Raw genomic sequence first — 22667 nt, 5'->3', positions numbered from 1 at the left:
TTACAATTAGCCTCTGGGAAGTGTTCAGCATTTATTTTGGTCTTTACGTAATGTTTTTGTTTGGTTTTGTGATAGGGGACGCCTCAAAGAGTAGAGCCCTTATATAGTTTGTCTGTGTGATAGAAAAGCAACAGAAAAGTACAATAGCCTTTAGGGAAATAGGACAGCAAGAAAGGGGCGATAACATCTACATTATAACTACTCACAGTAATAGCTGCTCTGTTACAACCTCAGAGACAAAATGTCTGGCTGTACTTTTTCATTTTTTGTTCCCGACAAGTAATCACCTAACTCCAGATACATACAGCCCAACCACAGAATCTTGAAAAAATAAATGGCTTTTTTAAAAATGAAAATGTGTATTTGGCCCAGACCTTCATATTTTTGTTCTGAATGATAACAAGTAGCTAGTATGCTACAAATGTTGTTTTTATTGTGGTTATTTCTGTTTTTTGTTTTTTTCATCCCTTACTTAAAGGTGTGTTCTCCACGGACTATGTGAGAGGAGAACTCATAGCGGTCCTTGCTGCGGTGGCCACAGATGTTGCACTCCAGTGGGTCTCTGTAGCCGTGGCAACCCATGTGAATGGTGTACATGACATGGTCCAGGAAGAGAACACGGCAGTGCTCACACTGGAACACTCTGACCTCCTGCCCCTCTCGCCCAAACACACGCACCCCATCCCTGCTCATGGGCCGCTCTGCCCCCCCTCGAGTCACCTCCGCTGTCACCCCTACTGCCTCAGCTCCCCGCCCTTCATCCCTGCTGTAGGCTGAGCCGGGCCGAGATCTGGGGTGGGGGTTGTTGGTGTGGTAACCCATCCTCTCCTGCGGGCTGCTGCGAGCGGAGTCAGAGTCCAGGCCGCTGTTGCAAGGAGACTCCGCCCGGCCTGCTTGGGGGTGCTTGTGCCTAGGGAGGGTGATAGGGCCATTGGAGGCTGTGGGGAAGTCAGGGGGAGGTGGAGGCAGCGGTGGGGCCTCGCGGCTGCCTGGTCGTTCCAAGTGGTGGCCAAGGGGGTAGACATGGTGGAAGAGGGGGTTGACCATGGGCACCACCTCAGCCATGGAGAGGGCTGGGTGGTGCCCCTGGTGGACTATGGGCCTCAGGGAGTCGGAGCCCAGGTAGGAGATGGCGTTGTTGATGGCCTGGTCCATCATGTGAGCCTGCATCATCTCAGCCTCCTTCTCATACTTCAGATTCATCTCATAGCTCAGCTCAGGGTAACTGTAGCGTGCCATCTTCTCACCTGCAAAGAGAATGCACACCACTTTAAGACTCACATACGACAAACTCTCAGTAAGTGAAAGTGTACGCTTGAATCATACAACTTGAAACCATGTCGGACAACATTCCCATATCTACCACAGAGTATAGAATAGATAAGTGTACCGTTTATGATGTGTATCAGTTATTTAAGATACTGTAAAATGCGCTAATTAGATGAATGTGTATCAAGAATTAGTATCAATAGCACAGGTAAATTGTATGAATACGAACATCAGCACTTTAACTTTTCCTACTTTTTAGCGAGCCAGCAATCTCAGTAGTACAAATAATGTATTTTTTGCATGTATATTCTCTCTGATGGCTGCAAGCATCTAATGGTGGAAACCCCCGTCTGAGTGCACTGTTTAACCCCTACAAAACATGGATGCGGTGAGATGTTTTGCTCCCCTCTAGCTCGATAAGAGCAATGGCAAAGCTACAGGTGTACCAAACCACAAAGTCAAAAACATTTCCTTGTCTCTCTCATCCGCTCTCTGTGTCTTACTCAATCTATTCCTCTCAATCTAATAGTGTGGTAAATAACACTTAATAAACAATCCATTTTCAATACTAATAATTTCTTAATTAATAAATTTCTAGTCAGAAATACGGAAGGCAATAATCGTTTTACCATACTTCTAATATTTACTAATAAGATTATACACATATTGAACTCACATCATCCTTTATTTCTGACAATGATCTTTAATTAATTACAGGTTTTAAGAAAAGAAGGAGCACTGTGGATATGCAATTTCTATTAGTAAACTGTAGCCTCCGAAAAATGTCTTATTGCTGACATATCTAAAACCACCCATTACTGTCAAAGATAATCTGTAAGTTGCGAAACAACAGTATCGTGTTTCAATATACTTGTGCCCGGGCATGCAATTCAATGCTTTTTGTTGCATGCAGACAATCACAACTGTAACGTTAATCTATTCCTGCAAAACAGGTAAGGTTTTTTCCAAAATGGTATACATTTTTTTACGGTTAGGGTTATATCCTACAGTATTATTAGGGTTATATCATAGGGTAAATACCCCAGTTATATAAAATAAACAAGCAAACAAACAAACAAGAACATGATCCATTGTCCATTATAATTGAGGCTTGTTGTTGACGCATGTTGTTTCATACAGTAAACACAATCATGGTGCTCCCGAGGTCGTGATGCTTACCCACAAACTTCTGAGGGGTTGTGCTCTTTCTCTTGCCCATGTTACTCTGCAGTCTCTCAATGACGGGCGGTCGATCAAAGGTTGCCATGGCGGCGGCCCCTGCCTGAGGCCTCTGCTCTTTGGGGACCTCACCTGGAAGGTCAGGCAGAGTGGGTGTGTGTGTGTGGGTGGTACGCCACAGGGCAGGGAGAAAACACTCTCGTAGCGAACAATTCCTATTTCTGTTTTGACGGTCATGGCAAGAGAGTCGGTTCTGCGAGAGTAGGTCAAAGCCACTTACCTGGATAAGGTCCGGTGTTGGAGGTGGGATCCATGCCAACACTCCGTAGGTAGTTGTGGCAGCGCTCTTTATGCTCCTCCAATGATGTGCGCTGTTTGTAGCTCCGCCCACAATAGTTGCACTTGTGTGGTTTACCCACTAAAAGTGAGACGACATCAAAGGGGGAAAAAATATTAATATCATTCACCAACTCGCAGACAGAGAGAGTGGGTATAGTCCAAACACTTTTGAAATGACGCAATCAAAAAACGTTATATGTGAGCTCTGTAGAGGCCTGTAGTACATAGAGCAGGGAAGCCATACAAACTAGAACAGGCCACTGAGCGCATGGAGTCATAGTTCCACTACTAGTACGATCCCACACATCCACTGCCAACCAGACAGAGACAATGTGGGGGCGAGATACACACAGAGACTTGCACATGTCTGCTATTCATACGCCCTGGAACATATGTACAACTCTTCCAGGAGCACACCCACTTCTATGGTACACAACCCAACCGGCCTGCTTCATAGACATAAATATACCAAAAATAATCTGCATCCCGCAGTGGTAGGAAAGAAACTCCAACGTTGGACCAAAACATTGTGTGTGTTGCAGCTGGAGGTGGGAAGTGATTCACGGTGCAGGTTCCATTCAGACTGGGTACACACTGGGGCGACTGAGCCCAGAGGGAGGGGGAGGAGGGAGGGAGTGTACAGTAAACAGCAAACACATCTAAGTGGAAATCCTATCCTGACCCACCTCCCTTATGTCATGTATTTGATTGTCCATCCATCCATCCATCCATCTCCCCATTCATTAACACCTTAATTTGTTGATTCATTCATTAACCATGATGCCATGTGGGATGCAAGGAGGTTACTACTGAACAGCAAGACACATAACAGTCTTCTGTAGTGTTCTGAAACCCCTTAGTATGAATCATAAAGGGACATAAACAGATACACAGTGCACAGGCCAGACAACATCCACACTGTGACCCAGACACTAAACTACACTACTGTACTAAAACATGTGTGATTCACATGAGAAAGTGCACTAGTTGATCTTTTTGATGATCCCCCAAAAAATGTCGGCGGTATGAAGGTCTATGAAAGTGAGACACATGCATGTAAGTAACATTTCACATGATTGAGGGTGTGAGAGAGAGGGAAGAGAGCAATGACAAGAGTTGGTTTATATTCACTCAATCGGTTTGAAAAAATAGACCACTTGTCATCCAAAGTAATTTAGTTGACTTTATATCTAAGAATATTGGCAGATATTTACAATAGGAATCTTATATAAAAGAAACTACAACAACTAACCAATTATGATTACTTTTCATCAAATTAAGTCAAATTGTCCTGCCTATGGCTTTTGAATAAAGATAACCTTTGCTTTGCTTAACTACATCTGAAAAGTGTTGGTAAAATATAACCTCATTGTCATGAACCACTTTTTGAATGATTAATGTGGAACGATTATTATAGGTTATCTGTCTGTAATCTTGTGGTCTGTGAATGTCAATTGAAACAGGGTAAGAACGGAGTAAGAAAAGGTGACAAAACGGTGATGGTTTCAATATTTCTGATACGTGGGTGTATGGAGTATTAGCAGCAGAACGGAGAATGCAGTAGAATAGTACTAGAGGTAGTAGGTGTTTCTCATGTATGTGTCTCCATACATACAGTACTTCATCTAGGAGACATCACAATGGAAATGTCTGCTCCAATGATCACAGCCACAGCACCTGCAAACTGTCGACTGTGGCATTGGGCAGTCACACTTTCATTTTGGAATAGGCAACACACACAAAGACAGAGAGAACTAGTTATTTACACACACACACACACACACACACACACTCACACACACACACACACACACACACACACACACACACACTAGGGCTGCACGATTTGGGGAAAAAATCGAATTGCGATTATTTGGACAGATATCGCGATTGCGATTAATTTGCGATTAATTTGTTTTTAAATAGCAAAAAAAAAAAAAAAAAAAAAAATGAAGTTTTTGTAAAGTGTGGCCATATCTCCGGCTAGGAAGGTCGTATCAACGTGCAGTTTGTTTGTACGTCTTCAGGGGACTTAGAGGCTCCCTCCTCTAGCACCCCCACAGCCCGAGCTACGAGTGAAAGAACTAAACTTACATTGGGTTGCTTTAAAGTTGGGTTGCTTTAAAATCAAGCTTCAGATTAAAACATGTGATGGAGCATTACTAACCTGACTCAGGTGGTTTGTTTCACACAACCATCTAGGAAAGCTTAATTGGAAGCTGTTTGGAAAAGGGCAGGTACTTTCAAAAAATACTTGGCAGGTGATTGGATGAATCTATCTATCACCTATTTTCAGAGAGCATTACCACATGATACCATCAAACTATTAGCTGCCTGTGGTACTTTTTCAAGTGCTGATATAGGTTTGTGGTGTTGCCTCTGGATGTAGCGACTGTTCCACGACAGGTCGTGCACAACACCTGTTTTTGTTGCACATCAGTCGTCCTAAATCCGAAATACTTCCACACAACAGAAGTGCTGCTTTTCTTCGGGACTAAATCGTCCAACGTTGCTTCTGGTTCTGCTGAAGCCATTATCCACCATGAATGTTGCTATTGCTAGCTACCGAAACGTGGGCGTTTCACGTGCGATGTTGTTGGTGTGCGTTCATTGACGTTGACGTTCATTGACGTTCATGTTCATTGTTGACGTTCATTGTTGACGTTCATTGACGTTGAATCCGACGCGCTGTATGATGTATCCCATACGGGTAGTGGTGGTCTAGTGAGTTGGACTTGTGATCAGAAGGTTGTGAGTTCAAATCCCGCCTGAAACCACACCACTACTAGTGTGCCCTTGAGTAAGGCACTTAGCCCTCAGTTACTCCAGGGGGAATGTCCCTGTAATTCGTAATTGTAAATCGCTTTGGATTAAAAGCGTCTGCTAAATAGCAAAAAAAAAAAAATTAAAAAAAAAAATTTAAAAAAAAAAAAAAAAATCGCAGGCAAATCGCAGGCTTTGCGATTAGCTAATCGCATCATTTCAAATCGCGATTTCGATTTAAAATCGATTAATCGTGCAGCCCTAACACACACACACTCGCACATGCACACACGCACACACACACCTACACACTCACACACACACACACACACACACACTCACACACACACACACACACACACACACACACTCACACTCGCACACGCACACACACATACACACACATAGCGCTACTCATTTGTAAACCCACCCCCACACGGCCTTTTGCAGATGTTGGATGCATCACTAAAATCCCACTTTCAGCAGCTATTCTTGATAATGCAAATGCCTTAAGCGCTGCATTCAGACTCACTTGGTTGCATCCATTCGGGTGATAAACAGGAACTTCTGATCTGTATCTCATGTACAGTAGGCTAATATCAAATGAGTGATCACTTCAGTCTCACTCCTCTAAATGTCTCTCTCTCTCTCTCTTTTTCCTCTTTATCTCTTAGTCTAACTTCCCTCTGTCTGTACTACACCTGTTTCCTGGGCTGCATGCATACCGTGTGTCTCCCAGGTGCCAGGGGCAGGAGGAGAGGGGAAGACGCCTTTCAAGTGGTGCCCTTTACGTCAGACGGCGTCATGCTAACCAACTCCCTATGCCAAAGCAGAGTTCCTGACATTCCACTGGAAGTCAGGTTGATGGGCAGAGGAGCAGCACAGCTACAGCTTACACTGCAGAGGGAACTAAACCTCATTTCACCCTATGTAGCGACTGGGGAGACTGGAGAATTAATTTAGCCTTGCAAAACAGGAAGTGAGAAAGACAAAAAGGTCCAGAGAGTGTGTGTGTGTGTGTGTGTGTGAGAGAGAGAGAGAGAGAGAGAGAGAGAGAGAGAGAGAGAGAGAGAGAGAGAGAGAGAGAGAGAGAGTTGGACCCTGAAAGATTAGCATGTGAGTAGCATCTAAGAGGGCAGGGGATGAGAGACGAGTATATTGTCTGACCCTGATCTCAAAGGAGGGGGAGAACACAGCGTGTGATGCTCAGATAGGAAAGTGGGTTACAGTTAGATAGCAGTGCCTCTCTGGGTGATGCTCTCTCTATCTCTACAGAGAGAGTTTCCTCCTGAGGAGCGCTAGCTAGCTGAGCGGGTTAGGAACAGCATGCCCTTGGTGTGACTAACCACAGCACTCACAGGGCTGCCTGCAACGAAAAAAAGCCCCATAGCTGCATCCATCCAACAATGAAAGGCAGGGTTAGGCACGTGAAGGGACTGCTACTCAGTCTTGACATAAATATAGATAGACACAGAGTCAAACCACGGCATGCTTTCAGTCACACAGAAGACAGCCCTATAGCAACACATATTATGGACATAGAGTGACACAAAGAGTGATACTTTATCTACATAGCTAAACATTATCGCAGCTTAGGGCTGACCAAAAGAAAGTTCTGCAGATAATAACGCAGGCGTAGAACCATGGAAATAGGAGAGTAAAAGGAGCTTAGATGCGAGAGAGTGCCGTCGTAGGGGATGAGGAGGAGGAGGAGGAGGAGGAGTGTCTGACCTGAGTGTGTACGCAGGTGGCCGGTGAGTGCGTCACGTCGGCGGCAGGCGTAGTTGCAGAAGGGGCACTTGAAGGGCTTCTCGCCTGTGTGCAGTTTGATGTGTCTCAGAAGGTTTCCCTTCTGGGTGAAGGAGATGCCACACTGGTTACAGTGGAACGGTCTTTCACCTACGGGGACAATTCTATCTGTAAATGACAACATTCAACATTACACAATCGCCACAGACCTGCAGCTTCTGTACCCGAGAGCAAGAAACTGGCTGGGCCGTTAAAGTAACCAGACAAAAATAAAAGGTGCATTTTCAGTGGGGAGACAAAATGCAGCGTGTGGTTATATGTAGTACATTCATACTAACACATTTTGAACTGAACCCCTACTGTTGTCCCTGTGCCATTTATATCTGCTGGTGTCGGAATGTGGTGATGACGAGGCGTCAGATCTCCACCCTAGTAATAGCACACTACTCTCTGTGCCGCATCACAGGCTCTCTCACCACACTGCAGGCAGACAGGCCCTCATGCAGTGTGTTTCCATCCCTAACCAGGCCCTGAGGTAAGGCCATAGGTCACATGCTTCTACACACACCATCAAGAAGGATAGCTAAGTTTAGCATCACTAGCTGTCGTAGCCAGGTGGTAGCTAGTCAGGTGGTTTCCAGAGAAATACATTTCAGGATATTTTACATTTAAATTATCCAAAGCAACTTACAAGTACATTTGTCTAAAGTAAATGAATCATCTATACATCAGTCATCGTAAGCCTAAAATCTATGGTAGGACCATTGGCAGTGACAATGCTAAAAGAAAGAAGGATTATTATTAACTAATTATTAATATTAATATTAATATTAATATTATTATTATTATTAAGATGATGATGATTCTTATTATTATTGTTATTATTATTGTTGTTGTTGTTATTCTTCTTCTCCTTCTTCTTCTTATCATTATTATTATTATTATTATTATTATTATTATTATTATTATTATTATTATTATTATTAACAGTAGAGGAACTGTACACAGGAGTAGTGGTGGTGAAGAGGTCTTTAGGAAGGACAGTTAAGATGAGCCTTTAGTCTACAGCAGAAGATAGGTAGTGACTCTGTTGTCCTGACAGCAGTGGGAAGCTCGTTCCACCACCGGGGCGACAGTGACATGCCTTGTCTGGAAAGCCATGACTGAACAGCGTGACCGCTGCGTCCTCGTAGAGACCAGCCGTAGATGGCCAGCCGAAGTGGAAAAACTGAGTGATCGGGCGGAGGTTTAAGGGATGACCATTGCTTGCAAATAGGGAGGGGCTGTGATATGGTATGTTTCATTGTCACAACGGCCTAAATAGTAGTTGCAATTACTGTAGTACACATGAAGAACACCTCACTTCAGGGGTCTATAATTGATATTGAAACAAATCTAAAACATACATGAGAGATAACACTACACAAAAATAGCACTACCCCAGTTTCCAATTGAGTACACTAGAGGTACTGCACAGTGCACATTTCTTTCCAGTTTTACCACAGATGATTGTATTCTGTATCTTGTTTGCCTGGTTCCCATGTAGCACAGTAATGTAGTCTTGAAGGCACATTTTGATCTGCTGCCGTTTGGAAATGTGATCCTGATGCTCTGACGACCAAGAAAGAGTAATAGCATCAGGAAACAGGTTGAGGGGGATTCCTAGGATATTTTCTCTGATAATGATTCCAAGGCTGAACTATAGTCTTTTACAAAACAACAGGGCTCTCCACACCCACAAAAGAGAGGAACAACTCACACATGAAAACCAAGTATATGTAAGTGTGTAAGGTTGAATTCAAATGACTTGAATGAATGAATACTGGTAGGGAACATACACGAACAGTAATATCCATGAAAGTATAAATATAATAAAAGCGGTTATTGTTTTGTTCCAGTATTCTAAAGGTTATGCTTGATGTAGCCCATGTTCTACAACAATCTTAACACCAAGAGCAAGAGGTTTGAGTCAGGTAGAGAGGATTATGTGAGGAAAGGATTATTGAGCATTGTTTACCATTGGGCAGTTGACTTCCTGAATCAGCTGTCTCATCTGTACCAGCTACCCCATCTTGTAGGTTGTTTGGGCTGTCAATCATGGGCTCCTCCAATCCAGATCCATCTTCCCCGCTTTGGCCCATCTCCTCTGGTACTGTGCTCATCTTGTCCCCTTCGTCTTCGATTCCTCCTTCCTGTTTGATTGTATGTTCTGTAGGAGACATTTAAAGCAAGTAAGGGTTACAGTGGACTGTGGAATAGGATTGTACTGTTTCCCTTTGAGTATCTAACTTGATTGGAGAAACAGGTTAAATAGTTAAACGGCATCTCTCAAGTTCTAACTTTCTCAAAGCATAGTTTCTCCAAACATGGCCATCACACCCAGTGGGGACACAGCACACGTTATGTATGTTATGTACAAAAGAAGTTACGTACAGAAACACAGCTCTACTCCCAGTATAAATGGACTGTGTGACATGCTGCCAACATTTGAGATTCATGGAGAAATTAAAAACAGGCTGGTCTAGTTCCAGTCCCTGGGGAGTAGGGGAGTGTCCTGGCCAGGTGTTCAGCCCCTGTGGGTTTCCAGTTGACTGGCGGTGGGAGACTGAGTGGATGGTGGGCGGGGGCTCTGACTAAAGGCGGGAATGTCTCTCCTGTGTTTGCCACAACACTCTCAATATCTATCACCAGACAGTAGGGAGGCTGACAATACGCCGTGAAGACAGATATGTGCACACACACAGACACACATTACACACACACACACACACACACACACACACACACACACACACACACACACACACACACACACATCATATACAGTCATATAGACATGGCCCAGATACTCCTCCAGTCTGGCTTTGATAACTATTTTGAGAGCCACCAGATACACATACAGTACATAATATCAGGGAGACCAGGGACAAATGTAACAGGGGCCAATTGTAACACTCTGCTTTTTTCAATCAGAAACAAGCTAGAGTGATGACACTGATTCAAGATACCAGATTTGTATTTGTCACTCTGGTTATATAAGTACAGTGATATACTTTAACTGGGTTTCTGCGCAAGGGTTTGCTGGGTTCCCTACCTCTCTAACAAAAATCAAGCAAATCTCTCACCCCCTGCCGGATTTATCCACAAACATAGTTTTAGAGGTATGAAAGTCACTTTTTTGATCTACAGTATTTTTCTTCTGCTGTCCTAGATTCAGACCCAGGAAAACAGACAGGGGACTGCCACCATGTGAGAGTGCAGCAGAGCAAATCTGAGCTAGGATATCTATGAGATGTATGCACAAAGTAATGCTATTTTGAGACCATATAATAGTCATATTAATAGTAATATTAATAATAATGGGCTGATGAGAAATATATACACATGTATTCTGCTCTAACACTAGTCTTCCCAAACAGACAGCCACAGACATGATGTGACATTATAATAAAATAACTCTGGCCCTGTGAGACCCATGTGCTTCCCTAACTTTTCTGAAATGTCTGTGTTTAACATAATAGTGTTGTTACAGTTTAAAAATCATAGAAAACAGTCTGGAAGCATTTTCTGCATTTTGAACACCTGCTCCCAAAAGGCGCTCCCTCACGGTAACTTTTATTCTCAGCATAGTGAATCTGAAAGTGACTTTACAGTGATAAATGGCTTTTACCTATAATGGGTCACACAAACAGAATGCATTTGCATGATCAATGCGTGATCACATGTGAATAGAGCGTGCACCCAGCCTCTGAAGAAGAGACTCCCGTATGTAGAAACACCGTTTTTCTTTCTGTTTATTTAGACCTTGTTTGCATGCGTCCTATGATATCGCCTCCTGTGTGATCACTGTATGTAGGCTACAGTGTGTGTGTCTGCGTAAAGGCCAGTGATGTTGAAACTGAAAGTAATGATGTGGATAATAGATATATGTATGAACATTGGAACATGAACATAATATGTAATATATATGTTACGGTCAGTGGCGGCTGGTGCTAAATTTTTTGGGTGGGGCACAGGTTATGGGGGCATGCTCCACGGGGAAGAATATCAACTTTAAAATCTGGATTTACAGTCGATTTTAGCATGAGAATAACAGTGTTTCCCCTAGGTTTGCTGCCTTGGGGGGGTGGCATGGACCGTGGCATGGACCACCCCCCCAGGGGGTAAGACCCTGCGACATACCAGCGTCATGTCCAGGGGTGTACTTGTACATTAAGCCGCCTCACGCTACGGAAACAGGAGATAGGCTCCTTCCCTATGGGCCATTAGGCTCGAGAACCATCGGTTCTCAAGGCTACCGTACTTACTTATGTGGTCTTGACTACCTGTCCACTTTCTCACCTGGTTCTTGCTCTCTCTCTCTGGTGTGCCGACACCATCCTGCTCTCTCTCCTTCTCTCCTTCTCTCCCTCTCTATCCTCCTCTCTCCCTTTTGCTGTCAACCAAAAGGCAAACATAACAACCAGAGTATTTATAATCTAATAAGAGGTATACATTGATCCATATCAATGTATAACATAATTATAATTGAATTTTGGATTGCTGTGGGCAATGCAGTCAGATAATGTCATTTTGACATTACTCTCTCACCTGGAAAAAAAAACATGTCCAACTATACTATACAAAACAGACATTTCAAATGCTTCAATCCACTGTCCATGTACTGTAAATATGCCATTATGGTATTACCAATGAAGCCCAATTCTAGCAGAATAAGAAAGATTGTATATCTAATTTAACTTAAGTAAAATAATAAAGTGCATCCAGTTAGCTCTTTAGCTGGCATGTGTGCAGCAGACTAGCTCATCTCATCACCTCTGAGCTAGCTAGCTTGATAGTTCTTTGACACTATTTACAATGGAATTATAGTCATTGTCAAGTGTCAGTCAGACACTTTCTAGTCACAATAATAACGACCAATTTTAACCAACTTTCTCTGTCAGAACACTCAGCAATTATATTTGCTAACGTTTCAACTTGCTTACTTTCTATCTGAAGACATCTCACCGGGCAAAAACTCTCTCGCGTCGCGCACATGTTGTATTTCTGGTTTGGAGCCGGAAATTGCAAAACGTCATGTTTGACGCAGTGGCGTACCGCAAAATCCCGCAAGGTGGCGGCGGGGGCCCTTTCGCAACGGAGGTATAAAAATAAAAATAAAAAAACGTGCGTTTTTTAGAGGCCGATGCGTTATTGACGTTGCGAAATTTCGCAATATGCACTCTACATTCTAAATGCTTGACTTAGCAAAAGGTACAAACAAGTGAGAGCAATAACTAAAACCAAATTGTAGACTACATCAGTAGAATTTATTATAAGTAGAAAAGTACAAGCTTTATTTCTTTTAACAAAGTGTGATGTGCACAGCAGCGCGATATCTGTAAACATACAAACTGTAGTACTCTAAGGGTTGCCAGATGGAATTGAGAATTTCCAACCTAACCAATCTAAAAACTTCTAAATCCACCAAAAACCAGCCCATCTGGCAACCCTGTCTCCGCTGCATCAGAGTCTACTTATTGCGTACAATTGGCCAGGGTTAGTCAAATCCTTTGTTGGACATCTCGTTTCTTAAGTCCTGGTATATTGTGGCATTTCTTTACTGTTTGCCATCTGGTCTAGGAATACCCAGGGAGACGCAGACAGCAGAAGTAGAATAGAAAAAGAAACAGCTATATATAGCCTAACCATGCTGAATTATGTACCTGTATGATGCACTGACAGCCTGTGACTGTGAACCTGGCCGGACCCTGCCCTTCTGCCTGAGTTTGAGTATGATGCTGCCCAAATAAATGTTATTGTTTAGTGCTGTACGCTTTCGTGGTATTATATTGTGTGAATTATCATCTGTATGTTGTTTGTCTTTCACTCGACTAACCGCCGAGATAATACTTGAGACATGTACTTCCGTAAACATACATTTTTTATTTGATTTTTTTACAATATCGGACCGACAGTCCCACATATAGCGGCTATAATGTCCAAATAGAGAATCTACCACCACCTAAAGAATGCTTATTGTACTTTGTATTGTATTTTCGCTTGCTCATTTTCCTTGTGTCTCGCTGCCTACGTGTGACGTCAAAGTCATGTTGCTATTGGATACGGCTAACTATGTATATATTTTTTAATATAGGCCTATATATTAAAATTAAGGTTGACACAATGAAGGGCCACTTATTTTCTTTGTTTTATATTTTTTTAAATTATATATATAAAAAAAAAAAAAAAAGTTTGGATCCAATGTTAGGGGGCCCCCTAGTGGCTGGGGCTCCCCCGCGGTGCGTCGCTTGCGGGCCCGTCCGCTACGCCACTGGTTTGACGTCAGACTTAACAAATGGATATTCAGGGGCGCAATTTTTGCGCCCCGGCCGAGAAATAGGAGACAGCCAATTGGAGCGCTGCTACAGCTCACGTGTAAGCCAAAAGTATTTGGCCTGCCATAGACTTGCATTCGGCCGGCGCCCCGACTCCTCCGCCTATGTATTTTAACAGTGAATTTTACACACACACAGATAAAATGTTTATTGTATTGGAGGATTTTTAATGAATGCTGATAGGCGCCGACAGAATATCAGCCGCATTTTGTGGATAAACATGTTTATTTAAAAAAAAAACTTTTACAAATCGCAACTAGGAAGTGAAGGTGGGGGCGGCGCCCCAGCGCCCTCTATCGGCCAGCCGCCACTGGTTACGGTACATGTGGGAACACGGTACATGGGAAAACTAGGGTTAGGGTTAGGTGCGAGGGTGCTACGGTTAAGGTTAGGGTTAGGGTTAGAAATGCCAGCATGTACCAAATCGACGTAGCACCTAACTCTAACCCTAGTCTTCCCACATGTACCGTATATATATATATATATATATATATATATATATATATATATATATATATATATATATATATATATATATTATAACATATAATGTGACAGGGTCTAGTGAAAAAGTCCTCAAGTAGGGCAAGGTAATTTTTCTTTTTTTTTCCAGATTATGAAAGTGCAGATTGTGTAGGTTTCAAATGATGTGAAAATATACTTATTTGAATGTTGGTACACCTCAAACGGAGAATGGGAGGAACTCGCTCTGAATCAAAACTTACGCAAAATACGCAAAAGGCACATCACAAGGATTTAGTGATCCTAAAACTGTTGTTTGTTAGAGTGGGTGCTTCAACACTTTCAACAACTTGTGTAATTTCGTAACAGCATATTTTTTTGCATGATCAAAGTGATGACATGTTAATAGAAGCCTGCACACCATGCACCCAGACTGCGAAGAACAGACATGTACCCTTCATCACACCAGAAATATAGGATTATAATATTTGTTTTATTCAAGCCATAATTTTGTCTATTAGAACCACCATTTTCACCACCTGTATGTGTATGTAGGCTACAGTAGCCAACTGGTATTGTACCTGTGCCTGATTGATAAGGGCACCCTGATTGCAGACATTTGGAACATTTCTGTCAGTAACTGGATTTCTTGTTATAAGCCATGATACAACATTAAAAAAAGCTTTTAAGGTGATTTACATGGAGTGGAGCATAAGAGCTAATGGACTTGTCTGTGCACATAGCCACTGAAAGAAGAAGCGATTCTTCTTTTACTTTTTAAAAACTTTTGCAAATGACTGGTGTATAGGCAAGTATACTGTATCTGGCAAATATAATTATAGGTCATTACGTGTGATTACTGATTCAGATTTGTGATCTGTTTCACTTATATATAAGCGTAAATTGGTGCTTCCCTATGTACAGTTACACCAATTATGTACGTCAATATGTTATATTAAATATGTAACATCTTTAAAATCCAAAATGTTATATTGTAACACAACCAGTTAATCATTTTTTGCATGATGATCTAATGATTACACTGTTACGGCAAAAATACACCGCATGCGTCAAACTCAGCAGTGCGTGTGCGTTTCATTTTGGCGCCCGTGTAACGGGTTAGAGCAGCCATAAAGCGCACGTGAGGTGCGTGTCTCAAGTATGTCTCACACTGGCTGCTGCGGCACACCATCTAGAGATTAGGACTCTCGCCTATTTTTCCCCCGTTTCCGCGTGCCGTGCACGTTCCAGACCAAACTCAATGTATAAAGACAGGGCTGGCAGTAGCAGCTCCGTAGTTAGAGCCACAGAAGACACACGGCCAGTGTGGAAGCCTCAACAGTGAGAGCCGCAGCAGTTCTGCCGTGCACACGCACAGCTGAGGTTGACGCTTGCGGTGTGTTTTCGCCGTTACACTAACGTCAATACATGGAGGTCTCCAGACTCTGGGTACTCAGGGTACTTTCATTAGTAATGAGGGCCCGGGGCTTCTAGTAGAATGTGTTGATGTATGTGTATGTGTATGATTCATGATATAATGTTAACTGATTTCTTACATCATCTATATAGCGCTCTGTTTTAAAGGTGTTACAAATGACCTTGCTCAAGGGGGCAAATGTAACATCAGAATTGTTTAATTAAAGACCAATAAATGATTAGTAGATGTACATTTCTATTATAAACTAATTATTATTCCTCCGCAAAGCAATACACTGGTATACAAGTGGAATGACACTGCTGACGTCTTAGTGTATCTGACCATACATGTTTGAGGTCTACAGGTTTGAGGTCCAGTTGTCTAACAACAAGTGGTTATTGACAGCAACAGCTACTTCTGCTACGTCTTTAGCATAATATTGTGCCTTCCAGCACAGAACCTGCGTAATTTGAAGGAGCTTTAACTGCATGATGTGAAGTTACCATCCAAAGCTGTATCCTGGCAACATCATGCAGATCTAAAAATGTTCTATTCATTTGTATCTTTTTCTTCTAGGCGTGAGGTACACATGAAATGTTCACTGTGGTCACAGCTGGTTGAACTTGAAACGGTTGCCGAGACAACAGGTTCCTGCATCCAGACAAAGTACTGTATAAAGACAATGAACCTCCAAAAGTATGTTGGTTCATGTTACCGAGGGGGGACAATGCATCAAAGATAACAGAGTGGTATGATAAGCAAACCTGATCATGGATAGTTGAGAGGAATGTGGCCCCATACCTGGATGTGTATGAACACTTGTGAGAGAGACTTGGTGGGGAGAGCATAGTTTACATAACACCAGGGTCAGAGTTTGTACAGACTAATCGTGGCCAGCAGGTCAGAGAGGGCCGACCATAAGGCACTGGGCCTGCAGTATGACATGTATAAAACTGAAGGCAGCATGAAAATCCAAGACAATCAAACATTGTCGTATATTTTATCAAAAGTATTCATGATCATTCTAAGCTAGTATGGAAGAGTAGGTTTTTTTGGGGTTTTTCTCAGTGTCACACTGTCACACATGTTTTTCAGTGGTTATTTACAATAAAACCACATTTCAGTGTTACGTTACAACAGTGTCTCAGCCAAGTCGTGTTAGGCAACCTCCGGGAGTCAGGCCATAATATTATCTGTGAGAACCATCTCCCTCTGGGCCTGAACCCTGAGTCTCTCTGTCTTTAACCTGGCATGGGCATGTGGAAAGCAGCTTCCCTTTTCTCATTCAGCAACCTCATGATGACCCATGTCCCAATGTCCTAAGCCAATCAGAAAAAAAAGCTGCGCCTCAGCTCTTCCGATTTTGGTTCATTTAGGGTAAGAGAACTATACAAGACTTATTCCCTCAGATACATTACAAGGTGACCCTTTTCGCCAAAAGAAAAATATCACTCAAATCCTAACTTTAGTGACGTAGTAAGTAAACCAGATCTACCTTTGATTCTGACTAAATGTGATTCTGACTAAATGTGATTCTGACTAAATTCCTGTTTCCTGGAACAGTAAAGTGTGATAAGCCGTTGTGTACAACACCACTGTGTCACCAGATCACTATAAATGCATTACTGATACATTATCAACAGGTGGTTCATAGACAGTGTTTTTCAGGCTTGTAGTTAGAGTACTGTAGCTAAGCTAGTGTGGATGCGTTGAGTCAATACTCACCACCGGGGGAGTTAGGACCCTGAGGCCTCTGCCCGTTGGTCGTGTTTGACGACAGATCCTCCAACATTCTCGAGTTCTCCTTCCTGGGAGAGCAGTCACCGTTACCTGGGAGACAGACAGCAACACAAGAGCTGGGAACATCGCTCTTCTCTGCTCGGCACAGCATACATGTCAGACCTACATCTCTCCAAAGATTCTAACACACACACACATCCCCTCTCAAACAAGTGTCAAGTTCATGACAAATATGAACACTCATCATTTCATGGTTTATATCACCATTATTCAATTAATCCTTTAAAGGCTAACATTATTTTAAAATGTATAATGTATAGCCAAGTGGAATAAAACAAGCTTAGTTTACAAGCTTAGTTCAACTATCTAACTCCAAAATATCCCAAATATAAGCTTGTTGAAATGCAAACTTGCAATACGCTATGAAAGTTGTTTACAACACAAACTGCAGAATGTTAACAAAACTGGAGCCATTCCTCATTTTTGGAGACAGGAGACATCGTGATGACCCTAACCCTAACCCTAACCCTGCCAGTTTAATAGACCTTGGGCCAAATCAGAACATATTTATAATTGGTTAGCAACTGTTCAAATGTACTTTTGCTAATCATAAGATGTCTTAACAAATGACTCCAGTTATGTTTACATTCTGCAATTTTTGACACACAGAATTTCATAGCATATTGGTTAAAACTATCATTTTGATCTCATGGATGGTCATTCCTTGCATCCATAGCTCTGTCTATGCATTTGAGAGTGATTACATTAGCCCAGACCCATCCCTCAGCTGATTACCCCCAACAAGTGGTAGGGAGAATGCTTTCTAATGTTTGAATCTCACATTTCCCCTTTAAACAATGGCACTCTTTGCAGGACAGTGTCTCCAATCACTGCACTGAGCTATGGGGATGAATCCTCAAACACAACTTCCAGCAGTCAACAGATTTTCCCAGATGACTCCCATCCAACCAACCAGGCCCAACACAGCTTAGTTTCAGGAGGTAGCCAGCATAAGGGGGTATGGCTACTGGCCACTGTGTGTGTGTGTGTGTGTGTGTGTGTGTGTGTGTGTGTGTGTGTGTGTGTGTGTGTGTGTGTGTGTGTGTGTGCGTGCGTGCGTGCGTGCGTGCGTGCGTGCGTGCGTGCGTGCGTGCGTGCGTGCGTGCGTGTGTGCATGTGTGTGAGCCTGATGTCCTCCTGATGCAGATCAGATTGCGTCCTCTCAGCACCCTCTGCATAGCCAAGGCCATGGATAGCTCTGTGTCCACTCAGAGGGAGAGCTACCCAATCCCTTATCCCGTTACACTCCGGCCCCATCAGAGCCTCTCAAACAATGCCTCAGCCACACCAGAGCACCCGCACTGACCTAAGTGTCAAATCCCACAGGAACCAGTGAGAAGCCCGCTCTTCACCAGCTGCCATTGACTTCCAAGCATAGCTGCTGATCATTAAGAAACACTGGAAAGCACCTGAGATGTCTTGAGAAAACCCACACCGTCTTCTTGATAACTCTTCAAATAGACTTCACCATGTCGCCTATGACATTTTCAAGAGGCTCCTCACTGCATTTCATCTCTGCAAAAGATTTCTGTCTATGGTTTCTGTGCGTAGAAAAGAAGTGCTCGTCTTTTATCTGGTAGTGTTCCATTGTTGTGTTGGCAGGTGAATGAGGCATGCTGGGAGATGCAGTCCATGCATGACACAATCCCTGGGCCTCGTCTCTGGTTGCACACGCCGGGGTTGGAGGAAATCTCAGGTGACCGATGGCTATCCCTTGGCAATGCTGTCGTAGAGACAGCCAGCCAGGACTGGCCCAGATTTGAAGGGTTTTCCATTACCGTACTATGTGCGTACGGCTGCCAAGCAGCCTTTGGAGGCACTCAGATCACGTAAACTAACAGTATTGTGGTGAAGAGGTACAGTAGTACTAGTAGAGCCTAAACAGGTACAGTAGTGTATACTGCACACATATAACTTTCCAGGAGGGCTCTTGAACAACCTCAGGCATGATACAGTATGAGGTGATGTGTTGCTCAAGCTGAATAACAAAATTCTCACAATGATGTCAGAGTTATGAACTGTTGTGTTCATTCTCATTGTATGTTGTGTACTTACACTTACATATATATATATATATATATATATATATACAAAATAAATGTATTACAAAAACACACACTGTAACTTGGGTCACACACCCTAACTGTTCAGATATAGTCTACTCTAGATGCTTGCTTAGATACAGTCATACAGTAAGTCCTACGCACTCACTTGTTTACCATGATTAAACCATGTGAATGGATCATAGTGAAAATATGCCACTCATTACCCACATAGAGTGATGTATGCTGGGAACCTGTGGGCCCGGTGAAGAGACCGTGTGTGTGGCCACAAGAGTGACCTCAGCAGTGCCTGGGGCCAACATCAGACACGCAAGCATGCACGCACACACACACACACACGCACACACACACACACACACACACACACACACACACACACACACACACACACACAGTCAGTCTGCTGAGTCAGAATCAGAGCTTTGATTCACTACTCATTTACTGAGTCAATACTGTATATACCGCACCATATCATCAGCATCAGGCTGGGAAGACAATCTGAGTAACACATCAGAGACAGATTATTCCATGTGTTGGCGAGTGGAAAGGAAAAAAAAATAGAAGATAAACAAATCAAAAAAGAATTGTACCAAAAGCCAGTACTAATGAACAAAAGAGTCCAGGAGTTGTACAGGATTATTTCCCTTGAAAACACAGAGCACTCAGTTGTGGCATGTTGGATGTACACAGGTAGGATCTGGTTTTTCCTGTCAAGCCCTGCATCTCCAGACCATCCCTCCACAGAGAGAGAGAGAGAGAGAGAGAGAGAGAGAGAGAGAGAGAGAGAGAGAGAGAGAGAGAGAGAGAGAGAGAGAGAGACAGAGACAGGTAGAGACACAGAGAGAGAGAGAGAGAGAGAGAGACACAGAGAGAGAGAGAGAGAGAGAGAGAAAGAGAGAGAGACAGAGACAGAGAGAGAGAGAGAGAGAAAGAGAGAGAGACAGAGACAGAGACAGATAAATACAGAGAGAGAGAGAGAGAGAGAGAGAGAGAGAGAGAGAGAGAGAGAGAGAGACAGAGACAGAGACAGAGACAGAGAGAGATAAGGGGAGAGAGAGAGAGAGATGGAGAAGAGAGACTGGAGGAGAGGCTGAACCCTCAGAGCCTCTTTAAGAGAAACACTCAGATGCTGGATCCTGTACCTCTATAGATACCCTAGTATAGTAGTGAGAGAGAGAGAGAGAGAGAGAGAGAGAGAGAGAGAGAGAGAGAGAGAGGAGGAGGGGGGGGGGTTACCTTTCAAATTCAAAGAGTCATGTACTTCAAATATAGGCTATACAGTATATTTATTCGGGGTGTGAATAGAATGCAGAGGACACTAACCATCATCTACATACATCATCATCATCATACATACTACTATATTCAACCTATCCCAAAATGAGGTTCTACACCTGGAAGAGTTGCCAAAATAATGATTACCAGCATGTTCTATCTGAGGGAATCTGTGGGGGGGACGGAGGGAAGTACCACTGTGCACCTGGTACAGTCCCACCCTACAGATAACAAATCTGTTGAGGAGCCAAGAGCAGTTTGCCTTATTACAGGACTGGACTACCCCTTGTGTCTCCTGTTATCGGATTCGTAAAGCAGCTGTGCAGAAAAGTCCCCTTATCCTTGCGTACATTCTCTCAAACCTAAAGTATGTCTGAGTACAGTTGTATATCCACAGCTTAGGCATCCATCACCTCATACCTTTCACCGCAACATAGCTATGCTAATAGTTGCAACACACATTCAAACATTTTTTACTGCTTTGGAAATGACTAAATCAATACATACATTGTGTAATAATCAATAGACCCACAAATTGCCACAAACGATAGAGGCAGTTACACAAGAGTGTAAGTGCCTGGTACATTACGACAAGAATGTTGCCACAAGGTTTTAGGAATTATTTTCAGATGGGGGAAGAAATTCCCTGCTGAATCGACTCAACAGAATTGGCCCTCGGCAAACAAAGGAGAAGGGACAAGGGACACCTCCTTCTCCTAACCATCTGCACTGACTCTGTACTGCTCTGCCATTTCTCCACCTATAGTGTTCTTGGAGGCCTAGTCCTGGAGTAGAAAGTACCCTCTCTGACATCTTGTGACCTACCTTGTTATGGATACAGTTACCCGACAGACATGATGCCGGGGCGGAGAGAGGGCACTTAGATAGAGTCTGCCCAGAGGAAAACAGAAAAGGGCGATGGAGAGACACAACGCGTGTATCCAGCATCCGCTACATGAAACAGGATGTTGCTACAGCATCTTTTCAATAGTTTTGAGAGCTGAACAGGAAAAAGCATGCTCTGAGGGAAAATCCCAGGCTTTGTTTACAATCTTATTAGTCGTCAGTGTAAAATGTAAATGATCATCAATGTTACCATCTCTTCTAGAGTAAAACACCTGGCTGCAACATTGTTTCACCATCCATCCAAATGAAATTGTGCCATCAAAATGTAGTATTATGTGCAAATTCACATATTCACATTCACAATACATGAAGAAATTTAAAATAGAATTTAAATATCGACTTTATATAAGGATATCTATGCATCGGCTTAGTTCATCCACTCACATGGCCACGTTCTGACATTAGACACAAGTCCAAAATGATATTTCATCTATTCATGCATACTGTATCTCGTGTCGGAAATAGGTCATGACAATTGACTGAAGAGTTAACTTACTAGCACAGTAGCCATCAGTTCCCTCTGTTTCCATAGTCGGGGCTATGGGAACTGTGGGGATCAAAGAGAGACATCTCTGTAAAACAATCTGTAAAATAGCACTGTATCTATACTAGTGGCCTATCGTCTTTAATATTAAAACTGACAAAGTGACAACAAAATGACAAGGTGGCAATGGTTGAACAAATTATGAATGTGTAAATAAATACATGGGTAAATCAATCACTCAAACATGATGAGCAAATGAATCAAATAATCAATCTTGTAATGAATGATCATTTTGTGGCTTAGTATTAGGGTTAGTTGCGTCATTTTATTATACAGTTTTAATTAAATGTATTGCCTGTTTAAGTATCTATTTCCAGACCATTTAAGTGTACAACTGAAGAGACTATAAGCACCCAGGGCCAAACCGTAATGAGAACTGGGTACACTAGGGTGATCTGGGTACATCTACATTTCTGGATATATCAAAATCAAGTCCGAGCGTTATTACCAGATCGTTATACTATTTGTTTACTCTATATGGTTCAACTTCACAAATGTTGTAATGCTGTTGGTCGAGTTTTGTA

The 22667-nt window shown here is 42.7% G+C and overlaps 1 protein-coding gene across 1 annotated transcript; it reads right to left on the bottom strand.

Annotated features, from left to right (window-relative positions):
- Window positions 1-468: 468 nt before the first annotated feature.
- ikzf2 (IKAROS family zinc finger 2) lies at window positions 469-22129 on the bottom strand (the record flags this gene model as incomplete). Its single annotated transcript, XM_080535506.1, has 7 exons — window positions 469-1247; window positions 2449-2580; window positions 2729-2866; window positions 7282-7467; window positions 9317-9508; window positions 17281-17385; window positions 22096-22129. 7 exons carry the CDS (start codon window positions 22127-22129, stop codon window positions 469-471), a joined length of 1566 nt encoding a protein of 521 aa, XP_080391632.1.
- Between the last annotated feature and the right edge of the window lie 538 nt (window positions 22130-22667).

The sequence above is a fragment of the Nansenia antarctica genome, assembly GCF_963989245.1.
Source record: "Nansenia antarctica genome assembly, chromosome: 7".
In the NCBI taxonomy this organism is placed as follows: domain Eukaryota; kingdom Metazoa; phylum Chordata; class Actinopteri; order Argentiniformes; family Microstomatidae; genus Nansenia; species Nansenia antarctica.
This window is presented reverse-complemented; position numbering and strand designations above follow the sequence as displayed.